Below are 27,539 nucleotides of genomic sequence, written 5' to 3' on the forward strand. Positions count from 1 at the left end.
TGTTGCATGTGCCTATGGGTCTGATATCCGGACTCTGCAGAGAACCATGAACTGGAAGGGGCTGAGCAAGGGTAATGGACTTTGCAAAGTCAGTCAGATTGCAGAGGTGGAGGTGATTTGCAACATGGATTTGTGACGGTCTCATCAAAAACTTGCAGGGAGCAGGCTATTACACTGGCAGTCTGGACCCAGATGAAGGCAGTTGGTGTGCCCCATGGAGACAGTCTCCTTGCAAGGAGCTGGCTGCTCAGATGTCTCGGATGAAAGCAGGTGAGCTACCAGGTACCTGGGCAAAGCCTGAGAGGATGATTGTCAGTGCATTTGCATCCCCTTCACATGCTCCTGTGGGCAGAGGAGGACTACTGAAGACAGGAACTCTGCTGAAAAGCTGCATCTTTGTCATGAGGATAAACCTCAGCTTTCTTGACCAGACAGCAGGGACCTGAAGGATTTGCACAGACTGTGCTTGTCTGATCTCTGGTTTCATTGTACTGTGCTGTGTGTAAGAACTAGTGCATTATCTTGCGAATAAAGGGACAAGGGACCGTCCTGTGTCCTGGTCCTACACCTGGCTCCTTTGGTGCAAACAGAGTGCTCCAGTGTGCCCACATGTGATCTGTACACAGCTGTACCTGCTCTGGCAGTGCTGCTGGATCAGGCAGCCCAGGTTTCCCCGCTGCTGCTGAACTGGGGAGGTTGGTGCTGTGCTGTCACATCAGCAGGATTTTCTGTGCAGCCAGGGTGGTGCTGGGCTGTCTGAGGGCTGACTAACGCAGTGCCGTGATGCATGAGAGTGAACTCTCTTCTCCCCAGGCAGCACGGGGCCGAACCATATTGTTTTTCTCTCCAGACAATGCAGTGCTGGATTGTAAGTAAAAATGCAAAGCACATTGTAATGTTTGCTCTTTATTAATTCACTAAGATGCATTTGGGTGAAGCAGAAGGCTCCTGGCTGGCTTGGTTTCAAGCTCCGTGACAGGCTTCCATAAATAACATGTTAGCAGGGTCTGATTCACCAGATCAGGCTGGGTGGGAGCCTCCGCTGTGCAGCTGGCATTGGAAGGGGCAAAAAGGGGCATGGAGGAGGCTCTAGCCCCTTCTGTGAGAGGGCAGGCAGGCTTGGCTGAGCTGTGTTGTGTGCACTGGCCAAGCCAGCACCCAAAACTACCTTCCATGAGCAGGGAGTGGATGGACAGACTGGTAATGACAAACTTCTGGGAGTTACCAAACATCTGGCAGATACCATAGGGGCTTTAGTGGCTCCTGGAAGAGGACAGAAGGGAAGGAGAAAGGAATGGCAACTAATCTTGTTCTGCAAACCTTCACTCGTTGCTTAGGTGGTTTTTGAAATCTCTTTGTGCTAGGTATTTGACCACCTGTTTTGTAGCTGAGGAACTTGAGATAAAACCTGCATGTACTATGGTTGCAGTAGAGGCTGGGCTGAGAGTTTTTAGCTTCTGAGCCTATGGTTAGGCCACTGGAACATTCTACTTCTCATTCCACTCTTGGGGAATAAATGTGGCTGCTTAATGCAGTTGCAGCTTAAACTTCCAACTCCAAAGACTTCCTGCATGTTATCAGGCAAAGTTCATCTGAAGCAGGTCCCCTGGCCTCGAGCTGTCAGAGCTGGGAGATAGTGGCAGTTTCAGCCTAAGATACATTGATTCTTGATCAGCCAATATTCAGGCAGCTATTCCCGTGGAGAGGGAATGATTTGGTAACCACCATTTCCAGAGTGTCCCATCCGGCACCTTCCTGGAACAACACCCTCTCTGGAGATTGGGCCCCCAAGCGAGGGAAATGATGATATCTGGGCGTTGGGTGGCATTAGAGTCAGATTTGGGTTGGTCTGGCCAGGTAGGATTCTTGCTGCACATTCTCTCGGGCCTTTGTCTGAGAACTTCACTCCTTCAGCCACACTGCAGCAGATGAAGTTGTTATTAGGACAGTCAGTGACTATTATTTGACCTTTTCACCTTCAGTTTTATCTGTGCTTTCCCTGCAGACAGAACTAAGATTTTGGGGTAGCAGCTGCTTCGACCGCTCTGAAACCTGCCACAGCAGACCCCCAGGTTGACCTGGCTGCAGACCTCAGTGCTATAAAACCGCTAGGAAATGCGAGGACTTTCTGTCCTCTGCCCCAAGTTCAACTGGCAGTGGCTTAAACAAGCAGAGCAAACCCTGCAAATGACTGCCATTGAAGTACACTGCATTGACACCGATGCATGGACATGGAAAGCAGCTGAGAAGGTTGGACCAGCACCATGAATTCACTGTGCTAGGTGCTGTGCGATTGCTCTTGCTGGAAAGAGTTGGCCAGTAAACTTGGTTCCAAGAGCCTTTACACTGAGCTGTGGCTCCTGGCTGCCAGGCTAGATGGGCTGGACGAACCGCGGCTGTAGTACGTGGCTTGTAGACCTGAGCAAAGCACCAGCTGTGTTCATGTGTGCAGGTTTGAGGGAGGTTACCAGGCGAGCACGACCGCACAGGCAGAAGCGGCTGCGTGTGCGCGCTGCGGTGCGTACTCCCGTAGCAGCTGTGTGCCGTGTTCCAGACACTGCAACTTTCCTTCCTGCCCGCTCAGGGGGACCAAGGGCTAAGAGAGGCTGCAGGAGCAGCTCGGGAGCTGCGGGCACCGCCTCACAGGACCCTCGCTGGCGAGCGTCTTCCCCAGGGAACGGGTCCCGGGACGCCCCCACCCCCGCGACCGGCGGGCAGCCAGGCCCACAATGCCTTGCGGGGCAGCGCTTCCTCCGCTTCCGCTCAACCACCCTTGCTGCTGCCGTTCCGGCGAGGCCGCGCCCCGCTACGGCAAGCCTCTTTCGCGATTGGCCAGCGGTTCTGCTAGTTCTACCTTCTCTGCTGTCATTGGCTCTCTTCCGCTTGTCACTGGAGGATCCGCCTTCTCCGGTTACGCACCGTGATTCTATTGGGCATTTTGGGAAGCTGCTTGCCGCATCGTGTGCGGGTTGGTTTTTTGGGCTGTCCGTCGGCGCAGTAACCAGGCAGCGGGTTAGGGTGCGCCTGTTTCCACGTCAGTGAGAGCGGTGTGGAGCCGGTTTCGCTTGTCCGTGCCCGGGCGGACCCCGCGCTCGGCGGCCTCGCCGGGACGGCCGCCGCCTCCCGCTGCCGCCGGGAGGGAGGAAGAGGCGGACAGAGGGAGGGCCGAGCCCTCCTGCCTGCGGTGCCGCTTGCCTGACCGATATGTGAAGCGGCCGCCGCCGCGGGGAGCAGGCGCCGCCATTTTGGATGCGGGGGTCAGTGCCGGGCGGCGAGCGCTTGTCGCGATACTGTCGCGACGCGGGGCCGGGAGGAAGGGAGGGAGGCCGCGGCGGGGGAGCCGTGCGGTGCCGGCGGGGGCGTGGACGGAGCCGAGGCGGCCCCGGGGCGGACAGGGGGCCGGGGCGGGCCGCCGCGGGGGTGCAGCGGGCCGCGGTGGGGTTGGCAGCCGCCTCCTCCGCCCCCGGCGGTGACGCGACACGCGTGACGTCCTGCCCGAGGTGCCCCGAGGGCTGCCCGGCACTGGGCGAACACCCGCCGCGGGCTGGGAGTGGGGCCGGCGGCCCGGCCGGGCTCGGAGGTGTCGGGTGTGCGCTGCACCTGCACAGGCACCCGCTCCCCCCGCGCCAAGGCGACCTGTGCAAACCCCCTGGAAACAGACCTGTCCCCGCTGATCGCCAGCTCCTGAGGTGCTACGGGGGAGGCTCGGAGCTGACTCAGGGTGTACGTTGTCAGTCCAGCTGGTGCTGTGTTCCTTAGTTTCAACGGTGTGAAATAACTAAAAAAACCCCACAACAACCTAACCAACCTTCTCTGTATTTACCTTTGGTTTTATTCTGCAGTTCTGACAGATAAATGCGACTTGGTGTTTCTTCTTGGTTCCCAGGTGATTTCTCAGTGTTGCAAGTAAAAGTGGAGACTTGCAGAGAAGCCTGTCCCACCTTCCTTTCTGATGTGCCACCACTGTCACATTGATGCTGCATGTCTTTTAAAGGGCCTTCTTAATTGCCCAGAATTTTGGCATCACTGGGCCGCACAGTTCCCTGCTGTACTTACAAATTAATACTTTTCTGTTATTTTTGTCCAGGCATTAGGAGCTGCCTGTTGGAGAAACATCCTGAGTTCTCTGAACTTTTACTGCTTATTGCAGAATAGTTATTACATGAAAAACCCAAGCAAGTTCAATTTTGTGACAGAGGTTCATGTACCTTCTCTGTGTGGCTTAGAAGGAATACAAGGAGGTTTTTCATTGTCAGCTGTGCTCCTGGGTAATCCAGCTGTCTCTGAGTTATGCAGGAATTGTTTGTGATTCATGGACTGAAGGGGGTTGTGTATTCTGTTTTGGTCGCAGTGTATTGTATCAGGACTTGAGCGGCCAAATTTAGGTCAGAGATTATATAGGTTATTCATGCATTATCATAACCAGTGCAAATTTAGGTCAACAGAAGCTTACTTTGGAATAGAACCTTTCTTGCATATGTAGTGATTATAGTGTTTTTTATTGCTACTACTTATTGGGGTAGTTTCACCAGGTTTGAGTCAGTTGCCACAGCTGAAAGCTAAAATCAGTGGGAGGAAGAAGCGACTTGATGGCAGTCTGCCAGATTTTGTCACTTCTGATGCTAACTCTTGCTTGTTTCCAGAAGACCTACAGACTTTTCCTTGCAGGGGAGGGAGTCTTTCCTAAAAGTGTATCCGAGTCTTTGTATGGTAGTACCCAGGAAAAAAAATGGGTTCCTATGCACTGGGATGTTTTGGGGTAGGATGTTCCAAGGTTGAACAATGGAGTGTTCAGTGCACGTGTGAGATACAATTTGCAGATGTAAATCTTGTCAGTGTTTTTTATGGGAAGATTTCACATCTGATACTGTTTTGGGAGTCTCAGAATAGTGATAATTACTATCCATAGAACATTGCTGAAGGCTTTGAGAAGCATATGCGTGTTAGATTTGGTTCTCTTATAACATGCACAGGCATCCACCTTTTTCCACTCATAGTGTTCCTGACCTTGTTAGCAGTGGTGCTGTGGATGCTCACAGCCTCCCTGTCTCTCATGGTGGGCTGGGCAGCTGTGTTGCCTTGGTTTGGAGCTGGCATTTTCACTGTGCTGACCACTGATGCTCTGAGCAGGAGCAAAATCTGAGGACTGGTCTTCAGATTTTAGCAGGTGTATGTACCTATCATGAGGAAGAAGCAGGAGTTTATGTACGACTGACTGAAGAGTTAAGGAGCTAAAAAGCATTTGAAATGTAGTAGGTCCCTTTCTTGTTTTTTCTGTGTAATTCAAGACCACAGAACTTAATCTGTTTGTTTCTGTACTGAGTCCACTGTCTTGTGTTTGATTAAAGGTTGCTTTCAAGAAAGGCATCTGGTCTTGATCTGAAAACATCAAGAGGCTTGGAACAATTGGAACAATGGCTTTACTAGGGAGGTTGTTTCACCTGTTTTGATGATCTTCAGCATTGGTAGTTCTGTTAAGCTGTCCAACCAACAGTTATACAACATTCCATTCTTCAGACCATACCTTTGTAACATAAAACCTGGATTCACATTAGTGTGTTTTGTGTTTGTGTGGTTTTTGTTTTATTTTTCTTTTAATGTTGAACATACATTTAATGATTTTCCTTGACTACCACCATGCTCTTGTAAACCCAACTGATGATTCCAGGTTGGTCTGGTAAATCTTGTCACTTTCTCTCTGCCACTCAGCATGTTAATTTCAATCTTAAAACTTCTTTCAATGTAGTACATCTACATGGAACTCTGAAGTGCGAGCAGGTATTTATTGCATATGATGAAGTTACAGCTGAAGGAATGCATACTGAAATTATCTGATAGTTTAAAAGGCGCAGGCTTTGAGAAGTGCGGAGTTTAGAGAAGCTATTTCCATTGCTTGAAATAAACTTTTAAGCTTTTACAGGGATGGACTGTGCTTTTGGCAGGTTTAGCCTGCAAGGTACATCTCTGAAAACGGTTGTCTGACTTTCCCCCCAACTCAGTAATTGTTTTCTGTTTCCTTTGCCAGCACACGGTTGCAGAGGTCCTTTGCCAATATGACAATACTTGGCTATGGTTTACTTTGGAACGTATATGTGCTATTACTTGGTTAACTGCAGGCTTAAATGTAAAGCAGGATTTTTCCCTGTCTTTACCCAGTGTTTATGGTGAGGCGGGCTGTATTGTGTGATGTTCAGAGATCTGAGGGTGAATTTGTGTCTCCAACATTATATGTTATTTCAACTGCATTGGACCAAGAATTTTTTTGTTGTATGTAAAGTGAAATTTTGTACTTTTGAATAAAGCCACATTTAATGGAATCTGCAAGGAGGAAAGGAGTGCATTCTCATCAAGTGTTCTCAGATAGTTAGCAATGAAAGGTTACCATTGCAAAAAAAACCCCAAACCCTTAAGTTTTGCAGGATTTTAATAGGTCAGGAGAGCCCTGTGAAACAACTTGCATTTTTTGCACCCTTGCTTGAAAGGATCAGCATGTTCAGTTTCCCAGCAGGTTAAAAAGAAAAGGTGTGTGTTGGAGGTTTGTGTCTGTCCTCTTCATATTTTCCGGCTCGGAGATTGCACCAGTTTTGTGAACAACTGAGCACTGCAAGTCTCCTAAATTCTGGAAGGACCGAGTTTAACAAATTTTTCCATCTTTATTCTTTTAAGTTAAAAGTAGAGGAGAAGAAATGGGAGTCCTGCAGGCAGATTCAGTAGTATGCAGAATAGCATTTAAGCTTTAGCATCAATTTAAGTGTTGTTAGAACTATTGAGTATCTGGGTGTGTACAAGGCATGTGATATGTATGTCTGGTATTTCTTTACATGCATTTCCAAACCAGGTTTGGGGAGCCTTTGTTTCCATGTCAGTTTGCTAAATACCTGGAACAGCACCTCAAAGTTTACATGCTCAGTATTGCTTTCTAACAGGGAAGACACGAAAAACCTGAGTATAAAGTATTTATCCAAAGGTACTTCTGTGGACCGGAGTTTTGATTCCTGAAGCTGCCTATGTAGAAATATGGAAAATATTGAAAGTACTGAAATAAATAAATAAATAAACAACTGGGGAATTTTACATGGAGGAGAAAATCTCCCATTAGTGCCTTGTACTAAAACAAAGACAACACACTGAAGTAGAAAAAAAAATCATGATCAAAGGTATTTTTATGAAATATTTTGATGCAGTTATATAAATAATAAATGGAGTAAATTACTGTTGAAGATGGGACATCTCTCAAGCATCAGACACATGAGTAGGAGGAATATTTGTGGTTCTGTTATATACAGCTGTGGAGGGAGGATATAAATGTTTGTCCTTCAGGGCACAAGCGAACTGTGGCAGAACTATATGTTTATTTTTCTGAATTATCTAGTAGTGAATGAGATAAACTATTGATCTGGCCTGTTATGGCAGTTCTTATATTATAAAATACTTTTGTCTTTGCCCCTAATTTATTTTGCAGCACTTTGGAATACCATTATGTATAATTAATATAACAACGTAAGAAACAGTTTTGTCATGAGATTATTCATCCTATTGCAAAAACAAAAAATCAAACCAACAAATCTGATGTTCTCCTTTGATAAGGTGTCTTTTATAATATTTTGCTTTCTTTCCAATATTTACAGAGCTCTGAAGCAAATTGGTATCATTCACTCAGAGGATATTTGTATATTTAAAGTGTTGTTGATAATTCAAATATGTTAATAAATGTGAAGCCTGACAGATCCAAGATGTATGTTCTGAAATTTCTGTGGTGGTGTTTCTGAGGTCTGGATTAATACACAAAGACTATGTCCTTTCAGCTTTGCTATTTTACATGGGCAAAAATCCTTCTTATATTCTTTATGTTTTATCACCTGCTACAGCCCCTTCCCCCACCCAGCTGACTCCTTTAAATGAGCATGTCTGATTTGAAGTGTTGTGATCAATGTTGCATCTGTTTTCAGTATTTCCCTTTCCTATGGATGGCCTGTTGTGATTTCAAGCCGAATTCCTCATTTTCCTTTTATATCTTCTGAAAAAGTCTCATTACTTGGCTACCATTTCACTGAATCCTTCTCATTTGCAGACATGGTATCATCTGACTCTCTGGCCTCTTTGTAAGTCTTGTTTATTCCTTCTAAACAATCATGTCTGTTCACTCCCCTGCATTCTTATTTCTTTATGGTTGACTATATCTGGGCTACAGTTAGTGTAGAGAGAACAATCCTACAGTAGTCCACTCTTTGTTTCTTTTCCTCAGATTGTTACAAATATTTCTTGCTTGTAGTTTTTTTTCCCATCTTCTGGGTCGCTCTGTGGATACATCAGTTTAAGTTTTTTCCTGTAAGACCTTAAAGAGGTAAACATCTGCCTTTCACTTTTTCTCCCTGTGTTCCATCCAGTTTTGTCTCTAGTTTTGCTCACTTCTTTGTGGGGTCTTACCCATGACTTTTTTTTACTTGCCCACTTTCTCGAAGGCTTTTTCCGTGAACAAAGTGTGAAATCAACATCTGTTATAAATTACTTTTTTTGTCAGAGTTTAAAGTCCCAAAGAGTTTTTCTCTGGCCAGCTTATTCAAGCCACTGATGCTTATTTAACAGAGTACAAGATTGGCTTTGTGTTCTGTGTAGAGCTGGGGGACTTTGCATAAGTGCTGGATATGCATGTGTTATTGCATTGTCATGGATGTCTGTCCTGGTACCCTAACACTTTATCTTTCTCTGAAGTCACATAGACTGGAAAAAGTGAGGAATGTGCCTCGGCAAAGCTGACTCTTGCTTCACAGATGCCCTGTTGTAACTAATTGTCTACTCTTATGGTCTTGAAAACACAGTCGGTGGAAAAGTATCCTCCTTTTGACAAAACAACTGCATTTGTCTGCATGCACAAAACAAAGATCTCAAAGAGTTCCTTGAGTCTCTGATGCTCTCTTGTTTGGCCAGGGCCAACTTGATGTTTCATCTAAGGAAAGGAATAATTCTGAGGGTCTGGAGATTAATTTGAATTACCTTTATTTTCAGGATTGTCAGGATGGTGGATAAGAACATTTACATTGTACAAGGTGAAATCAACGTGGTGGTGGGAGCCATAAAGCGTAATGCCCGATGGAGCACTCACACACATCTGGTAAGTGACCTTGAATTGTTGCTACCTGTGCATGCTGTGGCAGAAACCACCTGGTTTCAGAAAAATATCTGTGTGGTTTATTTTTTTAGCACTTGTTATAGTACTTTTGTAAGTAAAGTTGGAATAACGTTCTGCATTGTTTCATGTTGAGTGGTTTTGGCTCCTTATGTGCCAGCAACTGGAAGAGGTACAAAGCTGGAAATCTTCTATCTGTATACCCTGTAAACAAAGAAAACCACACACTGTATTTCACATGGGAATTATCTCATTTAGACTTCTATCACCTGGTATGTCAGGGATTTTGAATATATGGTGTTATTTGATTTAGCACATTGTTTTTATGTATCTTTTAAGCCCTCTTAGAGAAGACTTTCTTTATAATGAAAGCCATGGAATAAAAATTGGGGAAGTCATTATATACAGGGTATTTTTTTAAAAAATTCATATAGTGTGGAATCCTTTTTTAGCTCTGTTTTGTGACTGCCAGCTATATTCCTGGCTGAAACCTGTTAACAATTTCAAACCTGTTTTGTTAAAAGCCATTAATACAGTGTTTCCAAGTCTAACCATTGGTCAGTTGATGGCTTCCACAGTGTAAATGTGTGCATATGGCTTTCTGTATCTGTGGTGCACTTCAGAAAGTCACGTGAATAGCAGGTGGCTGTCATCCAGCATAAGCGGTTTCAGTTTGGACAGGGCCCTGTTTCTTTCTAACAAGTATTTCTTCATTAGTGCTCACTGCCACTCAGCAGGAGGTGTGGCTGCAGATTTACAGAGCTTGAAGAAACTGCTGCTTCCCCTTGTTTCGATATTGTGAAGACAGACTAAGGCTAAAGGATGCAGCTATTCCTATGAAGTTTGCACTGTGATTCTTCAAGTTATTTTAATGACACCAAATGTCATTGCCTTTCTGTTCCCATTACAATCTGCACAGATTAACATTATAGCAAATACAGATGAGCCATTTCAATATGGCATGAGCTAGATTTGCTCCAAAATGTATTGAACAGCAGCAGGCTAACCAGGAATACTTCTAAGGACAATAAAACCAAACCAGAATGCTCAGTCTTGAAACTATGCTTTGCCATTTGAGCTGTATGACATTGAGGAGCACTAGCAGGAAAATAAAAATGCTTCTCTTGACTTTGATGGAGTAAATGCACTGACAATTACAAACTCAATGCACAGTACTTCTGTGAATGTGAGCTCTTTACAGACCCATTATTAAGATTTGTATTCAGGAATATGTTTACCTCATTAATTACTTCCTTCATATATGTAACCCATAGGATGAAGAAAGGGATCCCCTGCTGCATAGCTTTAGCCTCTTAAAAGAAGTGCTGAATAATATAACAGGTAAGTTTACAGATAAATCAGCAGGTATGTGCAAATAAATGTACAGGTATACTTGTTTGTCTCATTAGCTATCCAGAGTTTGTATATTGAATAACAAGAAAAGAGCAAATATGTATACACTTTTAGACAAATAATACCAAGGTAAACTGGTGCACAAATCCCACCGCTGCCACTATCTGGAGAGATACATATATGTATGTAGATCTCTGTGTGTGTGTGTGTGTGTGTATATGTATGTAGATATATATATATATTCGTGTGTGTGTATACACACATTTTTTTAAAACAAATTTGCATGTTTTTTCAATATACTGAGGCTTGTAGTAATATATGAAATCTGCTATATTAGTATGCATAGGTTTTCTATGCTTCGTTTTTGCTTTCTGATCTGTGAATGATGGGAAAAGTCTGCTTAGAAAGTAGCCTCCCATTATTTGTTTTCTGCTTGGTTTGTTGGTTTTTATTGTATGTTATTGGTAATAAGTGAAGCACAGACTTCACCTTCCATTTGGGTCTCTGGAAAGGCTTACTGTGTGACCAGTTGCACTGAAAAGAACTGGAAATCTTTATTGATTACAGAAGTAGAACACACGGCTATGATGTGTATTCTGACCAGGTTTTTTCTCCCAACCTGTCTTTGTCCACTTTTTCCCATGTTTTCTCTTTTTGTAGTTTCAGGAGTGATTGTTTAAGTGTAACATAAGTATATGTTTAGAGTCTGGAACTGGGGCTAATCCTGAGATGCATGTGGCATTCTGCTGGTTCTTCCCAGGATTTGTCTTACTGTAATTGAAAATATGCTCTATTTCTGGTCCCTTTATTACAGTGAGTGTTTAGAACTGCATTCAAGTTTGAGAAGACTTTGCATTTCTAATTGCGAAGTGTACCCATCCTTTTGTCAGTGCTGAGCTTCATATCCCATGAAAACCATGTTCCCTTGAAGTACGGTGGTGCGCTTCCAGGTGCTGAGGACCTGTGCTAGTTCTAAGCCCTTATTCCTTCCTCTTTTGCGGCTGCTTTACTTTTCTTTGCCAGGTGAACTTCCCTTGGCTGTGAGCAGGAACACTTCTGTCAGGTCATGACGTCTTGGTGAACTCCTGCACAGCTTGGATTTCTGGATAGTACCTTTGTTCTGGATAGTATGCTTGTACCCAGACTCCATGAAAATCTGGATTTGTGTTTTTGTGTGTGGTGGGTGTGTGTTTGTTTGTTTGATTTTTGTAAGCTTGCTCATCTTCTGTAGGATATGCAGTCACCAAAAGTGTTTTGGGAGGAAATTTTAATTCTCTCCCTTTTATGAGATAAAATTTTCTTTAAAATAAGACTCTTGAAGTTCTTTGCCATTATTGCAAATACCTCTTCTCATCAACAAGAGCAGGGAATGTCAGGATGCTCAAATAGATGTAGTATGAGTAAATGTCAAACACTGGCCATTTATCTAGAGTAGCTAGATACAGTGTGCTGTTGACTTGTTGGGAAAAAATGCAAGTCAACTATCTGCTTGTGTTAGAGAAAACCAGGTTTAATGTACCAAGAGATTCAAAGACTCCCTGTGTTAGTCATCATGCAGGTGGGTTCATGCTGAGATAATAGTTGCTTCTGTTTGGTGAAGGTAACATGTTGGTTTGACTACATGGGGTTCTTTTAAATAGGTAATTTCAACTTCAGTGTATGCTATTTATAGACTAGTGTCTTGAGATAGGACATCATTGCTATGCTCCCTTTTTTTTTCAGTTTTAGACATGGACTGGTTCCCAAGCAATACTTTGAATTATATAGAGTCTCCTGCCTCATGTTTCAGGCAATGAAAAGTCCAAGCTAAGGGGTTTTTTGTGGGTAGGCTTGGGGTTCTTTGTGTTTTGTTTTTTTTTTTTTTCCTAGACCTTCCTTTCATGTCTCTTTCATTAGCTCATGGAAACGCATTGCTTTTATATTTAAATTTATTCAAGCTGTAATCTTTGACATTTGAGTTAGCTTTTAGTACAATTTTGCATTTATAGTAATATATATTATGTATTTTCTCAATCCCCCAAGAACCCATTTTAATCTGTTCCGGATGCAAATTTCAGGCTGCCTTGTCCCATCTCCCCTCTTGCTCTCGCCCTCACTTCCCCTCCCCCATGGAGCATGTTTGATCAGGTGTGGCAGGAATATCCACTGTCAAGCTGCGCCCTTTATATTAGTCAATATTATCCTTCCTTCCCTCCCACTCCCTTCATTCTCCTCTGGGCTTTACCAGTTGATTTATAATTTTGGAATTCTCATCGGAGTCTGTAATACAGTTTGTTCATTATTTAACCAAAACCTGTTTAATGAGCAAAGAGAGGCAATGTAAATGTTAGGCATGTTGCAGTGGAGTACCTTTTGTTCTCCTCGGAGCTAGTGGGTATTAACTCTGTCATGACTGTGAGGCTGAAATACCCTGGTCAAGGGTATAAAGATGCACTGTGTGCCTACAGCAGCTAAAGATTCCCATTCCACGGTATTTACTAAGTGGTGGTATCCCATCCCACTGTAGTGTCTAAATGGGCTCTTGACAGGAAGTAGTGGATTCCGCAACATTGGACACTTTTAAGATTCATCTGGACAAGAGGCCATCTTCTCTAAACTGTGCCTTTGCCGAGAAAGGCTGGACCAGATGATCCTTGAGATCCCTTCCAAGCTGGTATTCTGTGATTGTGTGAAACATCTAGAGAAGATGCTGTTTCTCAGTGCAAACAATCCCATGATTGTGGTAGGAGTAACTTCACTTCTACAGCTCAGCATACCTAGCTAAGGCCCTTGGACCTGAATTACATGGGACGATGTCAATCTTTAAAATTCTGACAGAGAAACTTAATTTCCCAGGCAATTTAATTTAGATTTACAAAAGCAGTTTAATAATTCAAAAACAAACAGCATGTCTACTCTGATCCACTGTCATTTGGTTTATCGTATGCCATTTTTACAATTTCATGGGCTGCGTATATTTTAATTATTATTTATAGTAGGTGCCTGAAAAACAGAAAGGAAAAATAGAGGTTCTGTCATCTTGGATGATGCCTAAGTTACTCCAAGATAAATTTAATAGCTTGTTGTAGTAAGATAAGTACCATAACCCTGAGTTTGATGTAGAGTCTTGTATTTCCAATACTTAGAAAAAGCAAAAATTGATGTCCTGAGTTGCAACGTATGGAGTCAGTGACTGTCAAACTTTGTCCATGAATGCAAAATTGAAATACAACTACATCTTCAAAGGTTATTTTTAAACTGATAGAAGCCTTAGTATTGATACAAATTTGGATCTAGAGTCACTTTCACCACAACTTTCATTTGACTACTTTTTAAAGTAATCTGAACATCTAGACAATATGTCTGGGTATTGAAATATTTGTTCATTTTGTTAGTTTTCTTATGGAATTAGGTCAACAAAAGGAAGGTTCGTTTTGACATCCAGTGAAAACGGAGCATCTTCTCTTTCATGAGTGTTTCCAACTTAGAATGCTTTTGAGCTCAGTAGGGAAGGGTTTTATTACCACAAATTGCTGGAAATATGAATTAATTATAAGCCTACTTTTCCATGATCTGGTGAGGACTGTGTTTCGTTAAATCTTGCTGCAGCTGTTGAGGTCTTCAGACCATTCCAGTGCAATGTAGGGTCAGAGCAGGTACTTCTGTAGTTGTTCTTCTCATTGTAGAATTTGTGCTTTGCTCTGACTAGGGGGATGAGTCAGTAACTAGGATTTTTGTGACTGAAGGTACAGCTTACTGGTGCGTAGGATGGCTTCAGGACAGAAAATGACTGAGTGCAACTGCCTTGTACAAGACAGCACTGCAGTGGGAGAAGCAGGTGTTTGTGGAAAGTGTGTGCATCGAGAGTCTATTTAAATAAGGTTTAAACTAGGTAAACACACCTGTGAAGAGGTGCTTGTGTATATTTTAGGTCCATGAGTGCCAGACTGGAAGGTTTGAGTCCTTTTATCCTCTGGTGGTTCAGAGTTAGTGCATTTAAACAGAAGCTGCAAAGTAAGCTGTTAGAAGCACTCTGATTTCATGCGCATTCATGACATTTTAAATGAATGCTTGTGCAGTTGGTTCAGAAGAATCTTTTCATGGCTTATTTCAGACAAGAAGCTGCTGCAAATCTCCATCTTTAGAGGGTTGGCTGGGGCATTAAGAGCTGGCTAAAGGTCAAATGACTGTAACCGTAAGAGAACCTTTGCCCAGTGTACTGACTTAATATACTTGTTACTGTAGCCATCAGTTTTCTGGTATGTAGATTTGATTGCACACTCATTTTGAGTCTGAGCTCTGGAAGCTCAGGTTTCAGGGAAAATCTGACATATATAAAACAATACAGGAATTTTATCCTGAGGTGGGATTAATGTCTGAACTTTTTCTGAAAGATCTAGTTTTAAGAAGTGGTAAATATAAATGTGTGGCCTGTTCTTAATGCTATTGCAGTGCTATTTAGTAGTGGTCTATTCAAGATAAGAAATCAGAAAAATTAATGTGTTGGGTGTTTTTTAAGAGATGTAGGAATTAGATCATATGGATGCATGATATGTATAGTGCTGCAATGATTGTTACTTTGCACTTTGCATATATGCTGTATTTTATTTATTATATATATATTGAGTTTCTACAGGAAGTGTCTGGACTTACTAGCAAATAACAAATATTGGTGAACTGTAAGCTGTGATACTTCTCCCTTTGTTTGCATTGAAGGATTGCAATGTTTCTAAAGCAGACATAAACCAAACCAAAACAAAAACTAAGCTTTTTCCATTGCATATGAGCTTCATATAAAATATATAGAAAGCTCAATGGTTTCCGAGATTATGTCTGCTCCTGTGATAACTTGAAATTTTTTTTTTAATAACAGGTGTCCATACATGTTAACTTGGTATTTTGGGATACCAAGCAATTCAGGCTAACATTTAGCTTTTATTGCATTCTCTATAAAATTTTTAAGAGGAATGGAAAGGGTGTTAGAAAGGTGAGGAAATTGATAGAGTAAGGTTTCTTCTATAACTTTAACTCAGCCTCACTCTAATAAGTGGATGGCAATACAATTTTAGTTCATATTGGATGACCTGACACAGTGTACAGAAGTGGTAATTAATTTCTCTTAATATTTTCTGTCACCTTCTTACTCCAAGAATTCTGAAGATTAAAATGACAACCTTCATTTGCTTATTTGCTTGCAGGCTGACTCCAGACTTGATTTTTGCGGATTGTATTCAGATGATACCGTAAAAGTTGCCATTTTAAAAGCAAGTGCCTTGTCTTCATGAATGCAGACACCCCCAAGTGCACAGAGAATGTAAACCAATGCAGTATTTTTCCTTTAAAGCTGCAGATAGTTCCAAATACTCTCTTTGAGAGAGATTAGTCTTCTTTTTAATGTCATTTTAACATCAGATTAATCAAATGACAGTATTGTGGCTGAGATATTTGAATTTCCCTCAGATAATAGGTTTCTATTTGTATTTTTGGCATAGATTTTCTTGGTGTTACTGGAGAAACAATAAACCAGACTTTTCCTGGGTGGTTGCTAATTTTGTGCTTTATTTTCTAAGCAGCTTTTTTTCTGGAGTGACACTCATATGCCCTAAGAATGGTAGCTGCACTGCAAGCTCTCAAGCCCAAAACTAACACCAAAATTGTGGTAATTTCACTTAAGATTTAGTTTATTTTCTGTATAAAGAAAGGAAGGGGAGGAATGTGTTCGATGAAGAGTAACTGTTAGTATTTGTGAGGCTTACAGATACATGAAGATGAGCACCATAACCTTTTCCAAGGCTTTTTGTTGTGTGCGGGACAGCATTTATACAGAGTGTGATGAACTGGGTGTACAGATGGGGTCACTCAGAACTTTAACTGATTCTGTTGAATTGTTCACTGAGCTCTTCAACATAGGTTACTGAATGACACTGGGACTCCTGAGAAGGGGAAGCTTGTAAATGAGAGATCATATAACTAAGACTGAACAGGCAGAAGGGGCTAAACTGTGCTTGTGTAGCATCCTTAATTTGATAATTTTTTGGCTCTTATTTTCATCTTCTGTTTTGTGTTTCTGACTAGTAAGAAATTTACTGAGTAAATGTCAAAGAAGTGGAGTGACTCTGGGAATATCTAGAGGAAAAAAAAACCCCACCACCACAAAACAAAACACAAACAAACCAACCTCAAAACCCACAGAAACAAAACAAAAACCCCACAAAAACCCAAACAAACAAAACAGCCACCACCACCAAACCCAGTAAGATGGTCTTCACATAAGGTATTTCTGCATTTCTCTTGAAGTCAGGGCATCTGAACTGTCTCTTCTGCAGTCCAGCATTACCACCTTGCAATACCACCTAAGCATCCTTTTAGTAGAGTTCTTTGGGTGCAATTTAGGATGAGGGCTTGGAGCTTAACAGTCTTTCATCCAGGCATGGCTAATGACTGGCAGGTACAGGCAGGAGGTGGTGCTGTTGGAAGGAATAGTTTCCTGACCCCTAATCGTCATGGGCCTAAGGATTTAGATGGACAAGTGCTCCTGGCTGTGTTTGGCAGAGTTCCCGCAGTGGGCTTGCTGTGTAACACCAGCCTTCTGTTACCCCTCAGGGCTGGGCTCTGAAGAGCTGCCACATGTGCACGGTGTGCAACTGACTCTCTCTTGTTCCACGCTTGTTGAGCAATTACTTCCCCACTTGTTGGGCACTCCATTATTTCCTTCAGTTACTGCATCTGTGTGAAGTGGAGCCATAAAGGAAATGGCCTAATGTACATACATTAGAGGGCAATAAATTGCAGTTTGATTTGGTTAGAAAGGCAGTACCAGATGCTCCACTGAAGTTAAGGTTCCTCCTAAGTCATCCATTGAGGTTTTATTCCAGGTTTTTTTGATGGTGATGTCTTTATTTTGGTCAAGACTTGTTAAAAGGTATTGTGGCCATCCAGGAGATGTTAAGGCTATTTGCATTATAGTAAAAACCCTCTGGAAGTAGGAGTGTACATGAAATTGCTGAATTCCAGTAGAAGTTTATTAAATATATAGATATTCTCTCACCTTTCCTTTTAACTGTCTTCTCTCCTCCTTAAGCTGCTGCCATCTAACCTGTTAAAAACCATGTCTCAAAGGTGATTTACTTCAAAGAAGCAAAAACTTGTGTCATAAGGTGCAGGTGCATATTTATATAGTTGCATAATAAGTAACGATGCCAAGAAGCGTTGGTCATTCATACGCAACAAGTGCACTGAAACATTTGTCACCTCAAAGAGTTTGTAGCTTAAGAGGGTAGAAGCAGGGAGAAGTCATTAAGTATACAAAGTTGTTGAACATTTGAGAGTTTTTCTTAATGACTACCTCAATTTGTTGTTCAAACACACCGTTGTTGGCATATCCCTAATGCAATTTATAGCAAGATGTGTGTTTGAGGGAGAGGTTTGAAAGAAGATTCAAGTGGGTAAAATGTTCTTTTTTCAGGAATAGTGGAGGGGTGTGTGATAATGTGCTGCTTCTCTCAATAATTAGTGTGGAAGAAAAAAGCCAGCAAGAAGAGAGGTAGAATGGGAGGGATTTAAAGGTAAGTATGAAAGTAGCAGAGTAATGGATAATAGTTTTATTAAAATAGCAAGTTGATTTGTTAGGGAATGTTAATAGTGAGGGATGTGTGGTGGGTGGCTTGCCTGTTTGAGGTAAACGTGCAAGAGCTTTTTCTTTTTAAGATAACTACCTAGCTTGTGTGCTGAGTGTTGTGGAATAGGTTATTACTGAAGGGTTTTTTTTGTGATCAGGAAGAAAAAAAAGTCTTCCAACATGTTATGGATCTCCTCATTGTAATTTTTTAATTTTTTTTTAATTCAGATTGATAGTCAAGATCTCGCTTTTGTAATTTGCCTTTAGAAAATGATGCAAGACAGCAAATTTATCCAGGAAAGAGCTATGAAACTTACATCTATATGTAGTCCTATGAAAACTCCTGTTCTCTTTTAGATTACTTCATTTTAACTTGCTTTACAGCACCTCTAAAAGCTACAAAGAAAAAGTTTGGCATACGTTGCCTGTAATACAGTGGCTTAAAGTCAGGGTCTGCGGTCTTGTGATATGATGGATTCTGAGGTGAAAAAGATGATTCATGTTATGAATGAGTTTGAATTCATTCCAGTGTTGGTGACATCAACAGATATTTTCTGCAAAAAACTTTAGGAGTGAATGGAAATATGTGAATTTGTTAACAGAGTTAGGAACTTGGAATCATAAGTGACTTAAATATATGTAAATCTTGTAGGGACAGTGAATCAGAACATGTAATTGTGAAACTGTAGGAACTAACACCCATCTTGAGAAGGAACAGTTATCAACTAGTCATAGTTACTGAAGAAAGTTGGTAGATATACAGTAGTATTGTATGATGTACTGTATCCATGTGACTTGGAAATGCTGTTGGAACTGCTGAAGTGACCTGCTCTTGCTTTGAACTCCTGATTGTATTTGGATATTCCTTGTTTAGTTTAAAGTCACGGATAGACTCCTTATCACTTGAACTTCATTAAATGAATATGTTTGTGCTCTTTGCATTGTGCTATTGTGAGGTTAAAACTTGTCAGTTCAAACTACTTTTGTACTCAAGCATATTGTGAAGGAAAGAGGAGGTGTATAGTTATGTGACAGTTGAGGAACAGGGCAAGACATTCTGACCAAAAAAAAAGTGTGAGATGAGTAGAAATATAAAAGTAAAAATGGTTAGATGAGAACTTGTACACATATGCAATAGAACTAAAGTTTAGAGTTCTATTGGCTTTAACTATCCTATTAAAAAGAACAGATTGATAAACTGTTAACATGGCAGCTTATGCTAATGTATTTTGCACTATAATCACAATTACACAGCTGTAAGACTTGAGGGGTGCACTTGATTAATGTTTGTTAGCGGAACATGTTAAATTCTTCAGTGGTGGTACTCTGATTGTTTGATCCTCTATCTATACCCTAATATAAGCTCTTCAGAAGTTCTAATTTCCAGTCCTGTCTTTGCAGCAGTAAGCTGAAACTTATTCCTAGCCATATTGAAACAGTAAGTTATAAAGAAGTGTCTTTCAGAAAGTGTGTGCTGCCTCTGCTTGGTGCAGGAGTCTGACTGCTTGCTTGACTGTAAGTAATTCTTGATATGTGTGCTAGTTAGATGAGATGAGAGAACTCTAAACAACGCTGTTTACTTTTGATAGTGTTTAACTTAATTATGGGAGGAAGTTTTTTAGTAAAATGTGTCTTTGGGTTCTGCTATTTTTCAGGAAATTGTCATTTTTCTTAGTACAGTGACAAAATCTGTCAAGTGGCTGTTGAATTAGATTGCATTTACCTTGTGATTACATGCTTAAATAATTTAGGTGGCAAATTGTAAATATGAAGGATTGTTGAAATAAATCAAGGTGTGGTTGTCATCTGGATGATGGCATATTGAAAGAACAATGTATTAGATCTGGATATAGCCTGGGGGAGGGGGCTTTATTCTAGAAACAAAACAAGTGGCAGTGGTACAGTGTGGTTGCTTATGCAAGCATCTGTAGTAAATGCACTCAGGAACTTGGATTTTCTTCAAAGCGGGATTAGACAGTTTATAGTGGCCCATAATAGTTCTGTAATAAGTAAGATGGCTGTCATGGCAGCATGGCAGGAGATATCATGAGCTGGTTTTCACTTCAGCCTGAGGTTTTCACGTTTGTTGTTCAGAAATACTGTATTTTCTATGCACACTCAGTGCTTAGTTAAAACATTTGGTTTTTCAGTGCCTGAAGCGCAAAAATGTTCAGTCAGACTTAAGATCTAACAAGCACTATCAAATTTTACTTTTGTTCTTCCTTTCTCTTAAATACATTCTGCCTCAGTATTAAATTAGCGTTTCAGATGTGAAGTGATCAGGCTGGTACAGGGAGAAGGGACAATACAGTCCTGGGAGTATTTACTTTGGTAGCATTGTTGATGAGGAACACAAAGGTGTAGGAATTGTTTGCCCAAATATTTACCAATCTGTTAAAAAATATTATGGTCAACAGGAAGAGACATTTTCAGTTGAAACAGGAGTACTGTGATATTTTAGGAAAACGACGTTTTGGTTTGGCAAAGACAAGTTCTGAACAACAAACTTTTTTGAAAGCACATGACTTCTTTGTGTGACAGAGGAGTCTCAACACTTCCATCATGAAGGCTTCTGCTTCATTAAGAACATAAGGAAAGAAATATCCATGTTTGATAAATAAAAAAGTAACATTTTCTTGGTGAAAATGCTTTGCCAAGAGTGTTGGAAACATGGGAGAGGAAGAAATTAAAAGATTCAGATGTTGTAGAAATCAATAGAACAACTATAACAAAGTAGCTGATTGGTAGTTCAATAATTAAATAATTTATTCAGAGAAAAAGAAATTGCTGAAGAAATATATTATAAAATAATAGGAGTAGAGACCCTCATAGAGATCCTGGAATGCTTAATTTAATAGTTATTAAAGCTTTGTGTCAGAGACAACATCAACTTAAATTTTGCAAACTGTTTTCTCCCTTCCACTTTTACTAACATTCTCTTAGAAATCTGCAAGCTAAGTCCATTCTCATTCAGCTGCCTTTAATTGTAGTTTCCTTTTGGATGGCAGCTCTTAATGCTATTGAGTTTCGCAGGCTGTACTGGTACTTGTTCACATGCACAAGACCCATGTGCTGCAGCGGAAGGTCACACACTCCCTTTCACTCTGCAGGAGCAGCAGGTGATGATACCAGCTGTTCACATCCCTGTATTAGATGCCTGAATTTGAGCAGCTGTATGAGGCTGCTAACAAACTCTAACATGTAATGCAGTTCATATTTTGCCCACATTTCACTTGATCCTGCCCAGCACTGGCCAGTGTTTTTTGCGTTTTTGTTTTTGTTTTTTTTTAACATCTTTCAGTGCTACCCATAAGATGCTCCTTTTCTTTCTTCTTGTGCGGGTCTCCACTCCTTTCGTATGTTGTGCCAGTCAGATGCTTGGAAGAGTGTTCAGAGTAACACATTCGAAAAGTGTCTCAGAAAATGTGCAAATGTACTGAGATTAAGGAAGCAGGAATAATCTCTCTAGCAAAAACATTTTTAAATTTAAAATTGTAATGCTGTAGTCAAATAATCTAGACTGTTGTAAAGGATGTACTTGTTCTTAAGCCATACTACTTTTGGATGCAAACCTTGTTTGCTTTAGAAGAATGGGTCTCATTCTGAGAAACCTCTACAGGCACTCAGCTAGCTGAAGAGGTCTTGTCGTGTGAATCTGCTATAAAAAAAAGGTTGATGTAGTTTTCAGTTCCACCTCAAGTAATGAAAATGGCCTGGCCATGAGTTTTGATATATTCACAGTTGATTTCAACTTGTGCTTTTTATTTAAAAAGCTTATTTGTGACCTGTTAGGACCCTCTGTTAAGCCAGTTAAATAAACGGTGGAAAGGTTGAAACTGCCTGTCTGCACTTTCCAGAAAAGGGGAGGGGGGAGCCAAGGGAAGGATATTTACAATTTTAAACCCTTTCAGCTTCTCTGTTCACTTCGTCCTCTTGCATCACTGATTTAGCGCCCATCTCCTTCTCTGGAAGACTCGCAGTACCTACAACTGAGAACTACCCCGATTCCACTGAATGGCCACAAGTGTAATGACAGTGTCTTCTTGCTAATAAGATCCTGAGAGGTGACTTTGGTGTTTTGTGGTTTGTGTGTGGTGTTTTTTTCTTCCCCCCACCTCATTGCTCTAGTCTTAAAAAATGCACTTATTTTTTGAGAAGCTATATTGAGGTAGGAGCTGTGAAGAACATATTTTAAAAATGTGGAGTTGAGGAAGAGAGTTTATTTGGTCATTTGTTCAAAGGATCTCAGAGATCTTAGAAATTCAGCAAGAGCCAAAATAATTATCAGATGTTGGGTGTTAAGTGTTTGATGAAATTATGAAAATAAAAGAACCTAGCTGTGCAGCTAGGCTTGGAAGAGATAGCATGAGGTCAGAAGTATATAGTAGAATATATGAAGAATATAACTTAAAATAGTAACGTGGCTTATCTTAGAAGAAATAAAGCTAGTTTTTCATTAGATCCTATTCTTATTGCTCCACAACTCATTTTAGCTGGCCACCATTCTTAAATTGAACTATCTGAAATCTAGAACTGATTTTCCTTGCTTGATATGTGTTGCTTTTCTCCAACAAAGATGGCACTTCTTGAATTTTTTTTTCAAGGAGAGGAATTGGCTCTCCCATGGTAGATTAGAGCTGTAAGCTCCTTATTTAGTATCCAGCCTTTCTTCAGACAGCCTTACAGTTTCTTTCTAGACACCCAGTATGAATTGGTTGAAACAGCCAGTTATTTTTAACTGCATGTTTCAGATTTTTTTTTTCACTGTTCAGGTGTCTCTGTCAGCCATAAAGAAAGCAGTTGAAGTAAATAGCTGTATCAAGTGAAGTACCTCTTGTCCCCACAACTGCTTCTAAAATAAACTTAGAATAATGCTTTACAGAATTTAGTCTCCTTTCACTCTAAAGGCAAGCAAGAGAGGAAGCATGGATTAACATGTAGTGGTTTCTAGGAGCTGTTCTCTCTGCTCAGATTCCTCTGTGCTTGGGCTGACTGACAGGGACATGTGGCTCAAGTGCATCTGGAAATGTATCACTGGCAAAATTTGGTTGGGTAAATATAGCAGGAATGGGTTGTCAGGGCAGGAGACAGATTGTTCTGGGAAAGGAAGTTCTGTCTGTTGTCTGAAGAACAATTTCCTATACTACTGAGATTTACCTATTTTTTTCAGTGTAGCTAAGGTACCAGCAGGATCCAACACATTGCTGTGTTCTGTTGTCTTATCTTCTTATGGTAGGAGTGTTACCAGAAATGGTAAAATTGGTAGGAGCAGATAGGGAGACTTGATACCAATATATTCTATAGTGTTTAAATAGTAATGGCACACATTTTATTCTAGTTTAAGCTCTTTTTGAAAATAGGTGGGGACATCAAACTTTAAAAGTAACTCGCAGAGTTTCAGGACATGGTAATAACAAAGAATCCTGACTTTTGTTCAGGTACAAAATTGTTTCTAGCTCACATCGTTCCAGAAAAACAAATAAAAACTTCAAACAAAAAAACATGAAAACCTCCCTTGAAAATGGGCTGAAAGCCCACATTCTAAAATTGGGGTTTTTTTGTTCGTATTTGATATGTAGAAGATGAACAGGGATAGAAAAAGTGAATTGCAAGGCTAATTGGCAAAGGCATAAAGATTCTTGAGCCGTTGGGATACTGATCTGAGTCTCAAAACAAATTATAGTGTTTGTGGAGAAAATTGAACCAACGGTGTTAGAGAGCGGCCTACAGAAATCTATACCAGCATAGGGCGGTATAGGCTATTTTTTATACAGAAAGACATAATCATGGGCGATGACAATTATAATCTCAACAGATGCAAGCAGTAGAAAATGGAACAGTAAATTACAGACTTTCTGGAGCTTATCAAGGGAAGTTGGAGATGACTACAGATTGGAGGAAAAACAAATCAAAACAAGCCCTACTTGAGCATCGGTAATAGCTGACTATGCTTTCTTCCTCTCCATAAAGGATCTAATAACTTAATCTGTGCCATTTGCAGCATATTCTTGATTCAGTGGGCCGGTTTTTTTTTTGTCTGCTTGCTCAAGAATGTCTGGGAGATGGAACCCCTGACAGCTTTGTGCAGGGTAGCTGCCTGTGGTTAGCTCCTGGCTCTGCAGCGTGTCCTGCGCGGCTTCCCACGGCGGGGAGCTCTGCTGCTGCCCTGGGCTGGGCTGTTTCTGGGGTGGGGTTAGCACCCAACAGGTGCACAGCATACCACAGGAGTGTGGAGGCAGGGAATTTGTATCCAAGGGCATTGGGGGTACATAGCTGTGGTTGTAGAAAGTGTTACGTGTATGCTAACATTTTCACTGAGCAGTGAGTCTGATCTAAAATCTACCTCACAAACTTCTATATAATACACTGCAGTTTTTATCCTCAGAAGTCCAAAGACCTAAACTAGTGTTGGAATTCTTTATGACATAGGGGGAAAAAAATCAGTAGGAGGATGCAACCAGTTCGAACTAGAGCCTGTCTGAATGCTTTCTGTACTTACAAGTGGTAGAATAAGACATGGAATTCTGTGCTTTTTGAGTAAAACTGCATGACTAAGTGGAGAAAATTGTTTTGTCAATGTACTGTGTTCTTTGGAAATATGTGTAAGCCCTCAGGATTAATTTGTTATCTTTCCTGATTGCACCAGGTCCAAATACTGTGCAGCTTGTCATGGGGTAGAACCTCACCATTTCTCATTGACAGAGCTGACTCAAGACTTGTAACTCTATTACTAGCTGTGTTACATAGCACACCTGACTCGCCTATGCCGTTTGCAATGTAAACCTCAGCAGGAGGAACAGTACATTTTTAAAAAAATCAATCTTATTGTTGCATTGTTGTCTGCACGCATGCCTCTTAGCCCAGGTGTTCCAGCTTCTAGCAATTGAGATGTGAAGTCTACACCTTAGAGTAGGGGTGTCAAACTCATTTTTACTGGGGGCCACATCAGTCTTGCAGTTGCAATCAGAGGGTCAAATGTATAAATGTAACTACTCCTACATTTATGCAGTCCTAAAATTACCTTTGGTTCTTTGAAGGCAATCACAAGGCTGACGAGGCCCCCGGTGAAAATTAGTTTGACACCCCTGCCTTAGAGGTCTCTTGTTTATCTTCAGACTGCCCAGATGCTGTTCCTCAAAGCCCTTTTAATCTAGTTCTTTATTCCGTTTTATTTTTCCTTCGCCCAGCTCACCCTGGAATAAAACTGAAAGGGCCAAACTTCATCATGTTGCAGGTGAAATTTCACATCAAAGGACACCTGTGTTGTCTGATCATCTGGTGCTGGTAAACTGTTTGTCTTTCTGTGCATCAGCTGTCAGTATGTATGGCAACAAACTACGTTTTAATCAGGTGTCTAGCAACAAACATTAAATCAAGCATAACGTATATTCAGAATATATGATCTTTGCTTATGTGTCTACCACCATTCAATAGAAGGATGTTGTTCCTTTCTTGACATCTATATTTTATTTTAAAATGGCAGAGTTCTGCTGTAAACTAAAGAAGAAGAAGCTGAGATCAACTATAGCGCATTAAAAGTGTATTAAAAGAATCAGACTGTGATATTAAAAATAATTGAAGTTCCTTAAATTTGAAAGAAATCTAGAAGGATCAAAGCACAAGGAGATTATTTGTAAAGGGCTTTGAAATTGTTAAGTATTATGTGCAATAAAATATGTAGTAATATTGGGAGGCATACAAGAGGGATATTAGTTTGAATAAGCATAAGAAATGGCGGATCAGTGTATTAGTAGAGTTTAAATTTCCCGCAAACACTTGATGTTTATGAACATGAAACAATGTGAACAGAAAGCCCAAGTATTTTTAGTCCATGAAAAGTAATCTATTTTCTTTTGACTTGTGAATGGGCAAGATGACTAAATGTCTTTAAAGCAGTAGAAAATGTACAGATTTTTCAGATTTCTGCTGCTTATTTTTAGTCATTGCACACCTCTGCGTGGAGCGCAACATTGTAAGAGAACCAAACGTGGATTAGAAGTTGAGGCAGGAAGAATAATAGCAGTCAATTTGAGCTAGAGGAAATTGGAAGGAAAGGGAGAGAAGGCTTCAGTAATAAGTGAAAACCACAAAAATGCTGAGAGACTGTAATTCTGGAACAATTAGAGATGTTTTTGGACCTGCTGCTGGGAGGAAAGTGACTAGAATAGTTAAAACTAATCTACAGGAGCTTTTTCTGCAAGGATTTCTTCTGGGACCGCTGTTGTGTGGTAAGAGTGGCTTTGCTCTGGTTGTGTCTGCGTGGTGATTTATTCAGGATGGCTGTAGAATTATATGTAACTTTGATCTAGCTGTGTCGATAGGTGTGATCCCGTAAATAGGAAGCATTTAATCTCTGTAAATGTAACTATTTTGCATTCTGCAACAGTCATTTGCAACTGTCTAGGCATTACTGAAAGCTTACGGTATTTAAGGTTTATTTACAGGCAGTTACATGTTGAATTGTTGACCTATTTTGATAATCTCAGCTATTTAATTATACGAAGAAGGTAGTTATTTCATTTGAAACCTTTGAACTGTTTTACCTGCTATCTCTGGGACAAGAACGCATGTAAGATGATGAAAGAAGAAAACAAGGACATGTAGGTACATAGGATCTGGGGGAAAGTAGTTACTTTGTTCTTGACCTCCTCTTGAACACCTTCTAGGTAGTAAGATGTATGGGAATGGAGATTAAATGGTTTTGTGAGATAGCATAGTGTCTGGTATTTTCTGAGCTGAAATTCCACTTTATGAAATTCACCTGAAGTATTAGCCTAATTTTATCTTTCAGTCTGAGCCCACGAACTTCAACTGCACAGAACTTTATTAGATACAATAGGGTATTGTAAAATATTTATGCTGCAACTTTATTTTTGGTTTTGAGAGGAGAATCATTTATGCTTAGAGACAGAAAAAGCAGTGAAAGCAAGGCAAAACTTGGGACCAGAACATAGACCTTTCAAGCATACCCTATGCATGTGCAGATGAAGTTTTATATTGGTAGAAGCTGCCTGAGTTTCTTGTCGTGCACAAACAGCACTTAGGGCTGAGTGTAAATGCCACAGACACTGCTTTGCAAAAAGGGCATGTTTTAAAAAAAAATATTTTAGCTTCATCTTCCATGACTCATGTTCCCTTTTTTTCTTTTGCTGTTACTTTTTGTTTATGCCTCTTTTTTTTTGCCATCCCTGTGTAAGCCCATTAAGACTCTAATCTTTCAGTGCCAAACTTAGAACTAATGTCACTTTTCAATAGGAAAACTCCTGTATTTGTCTGACACAGTTCTTCTCACTTCCCGTTCTTTATGTCCCTTTGCCCAGTCAGCACTGAGTTTTTGTTGGGCTTAATATAAAGGGGCTTAGAAAGGCAGGTGCTTCTGGATTTGGATTTATGAGACTTCCAGACATGGAGTGTCATATGTGCTTTTCTTCCCCCTGTCATCTTCTGTAATGCTCTGTAGTC

The 27,539-nt window shown here is 40.8% G+C and overlaps 1 protein-coding gene across 5 annotated transcripts in view; it reads left to right on the forward strand.

The window, feature by feature from the left end:
* Positions 1 to 2,998: 2,998 nt before the first annotated feature.
* GBF1 (golgi brefeldin A resistant guanine nucleotide exchange factor 1) overlaps positions 2,999 to 27,539 on the forward strand; it is a 106,804-nt gene continuing 82,263 nt past the window's right edge. For 2 of the 5 annotated variants that reach the window (XM_080347599.1, XM_080347600.1), the window contains exons 1-3: positions 2,999 to 3,257; positions 9,007 to 9,112; positions 10,402 to 10,468. In XM_080347599.1, coding sequence (XP_080203725.1) covers positions 3,250 to 3,257; positions 9,007 to 9,112; positions 10,402 to 10,468 — 181 coding nt within the window. In that variant the 5' untranslated portion in view covers positions 2,999 to 3,249. Of the gene's footprint in view, positions 3,258 to 9,006; positions 9,113 to 10,400; positions 10,469 to 22,045; positions 22,142 to 27,539 lie in introns of those variants that run through there. The other 3 variants (XM_080347601.1, XM_080347603.1, XM_080347604.1) reach the window with 3 other exon arrangements.

Source organism: Nesoenas mayeri (genome assembly GCF_963082525.1).
Source record: "Nesoenas mayeri genome assembly, chromosome: 7".
NCBI lineage: Eukaryota > Metazoa > Chordata > Aves > Columbiformes > Columbidae > Nesoenas > Nesoenas mayeri.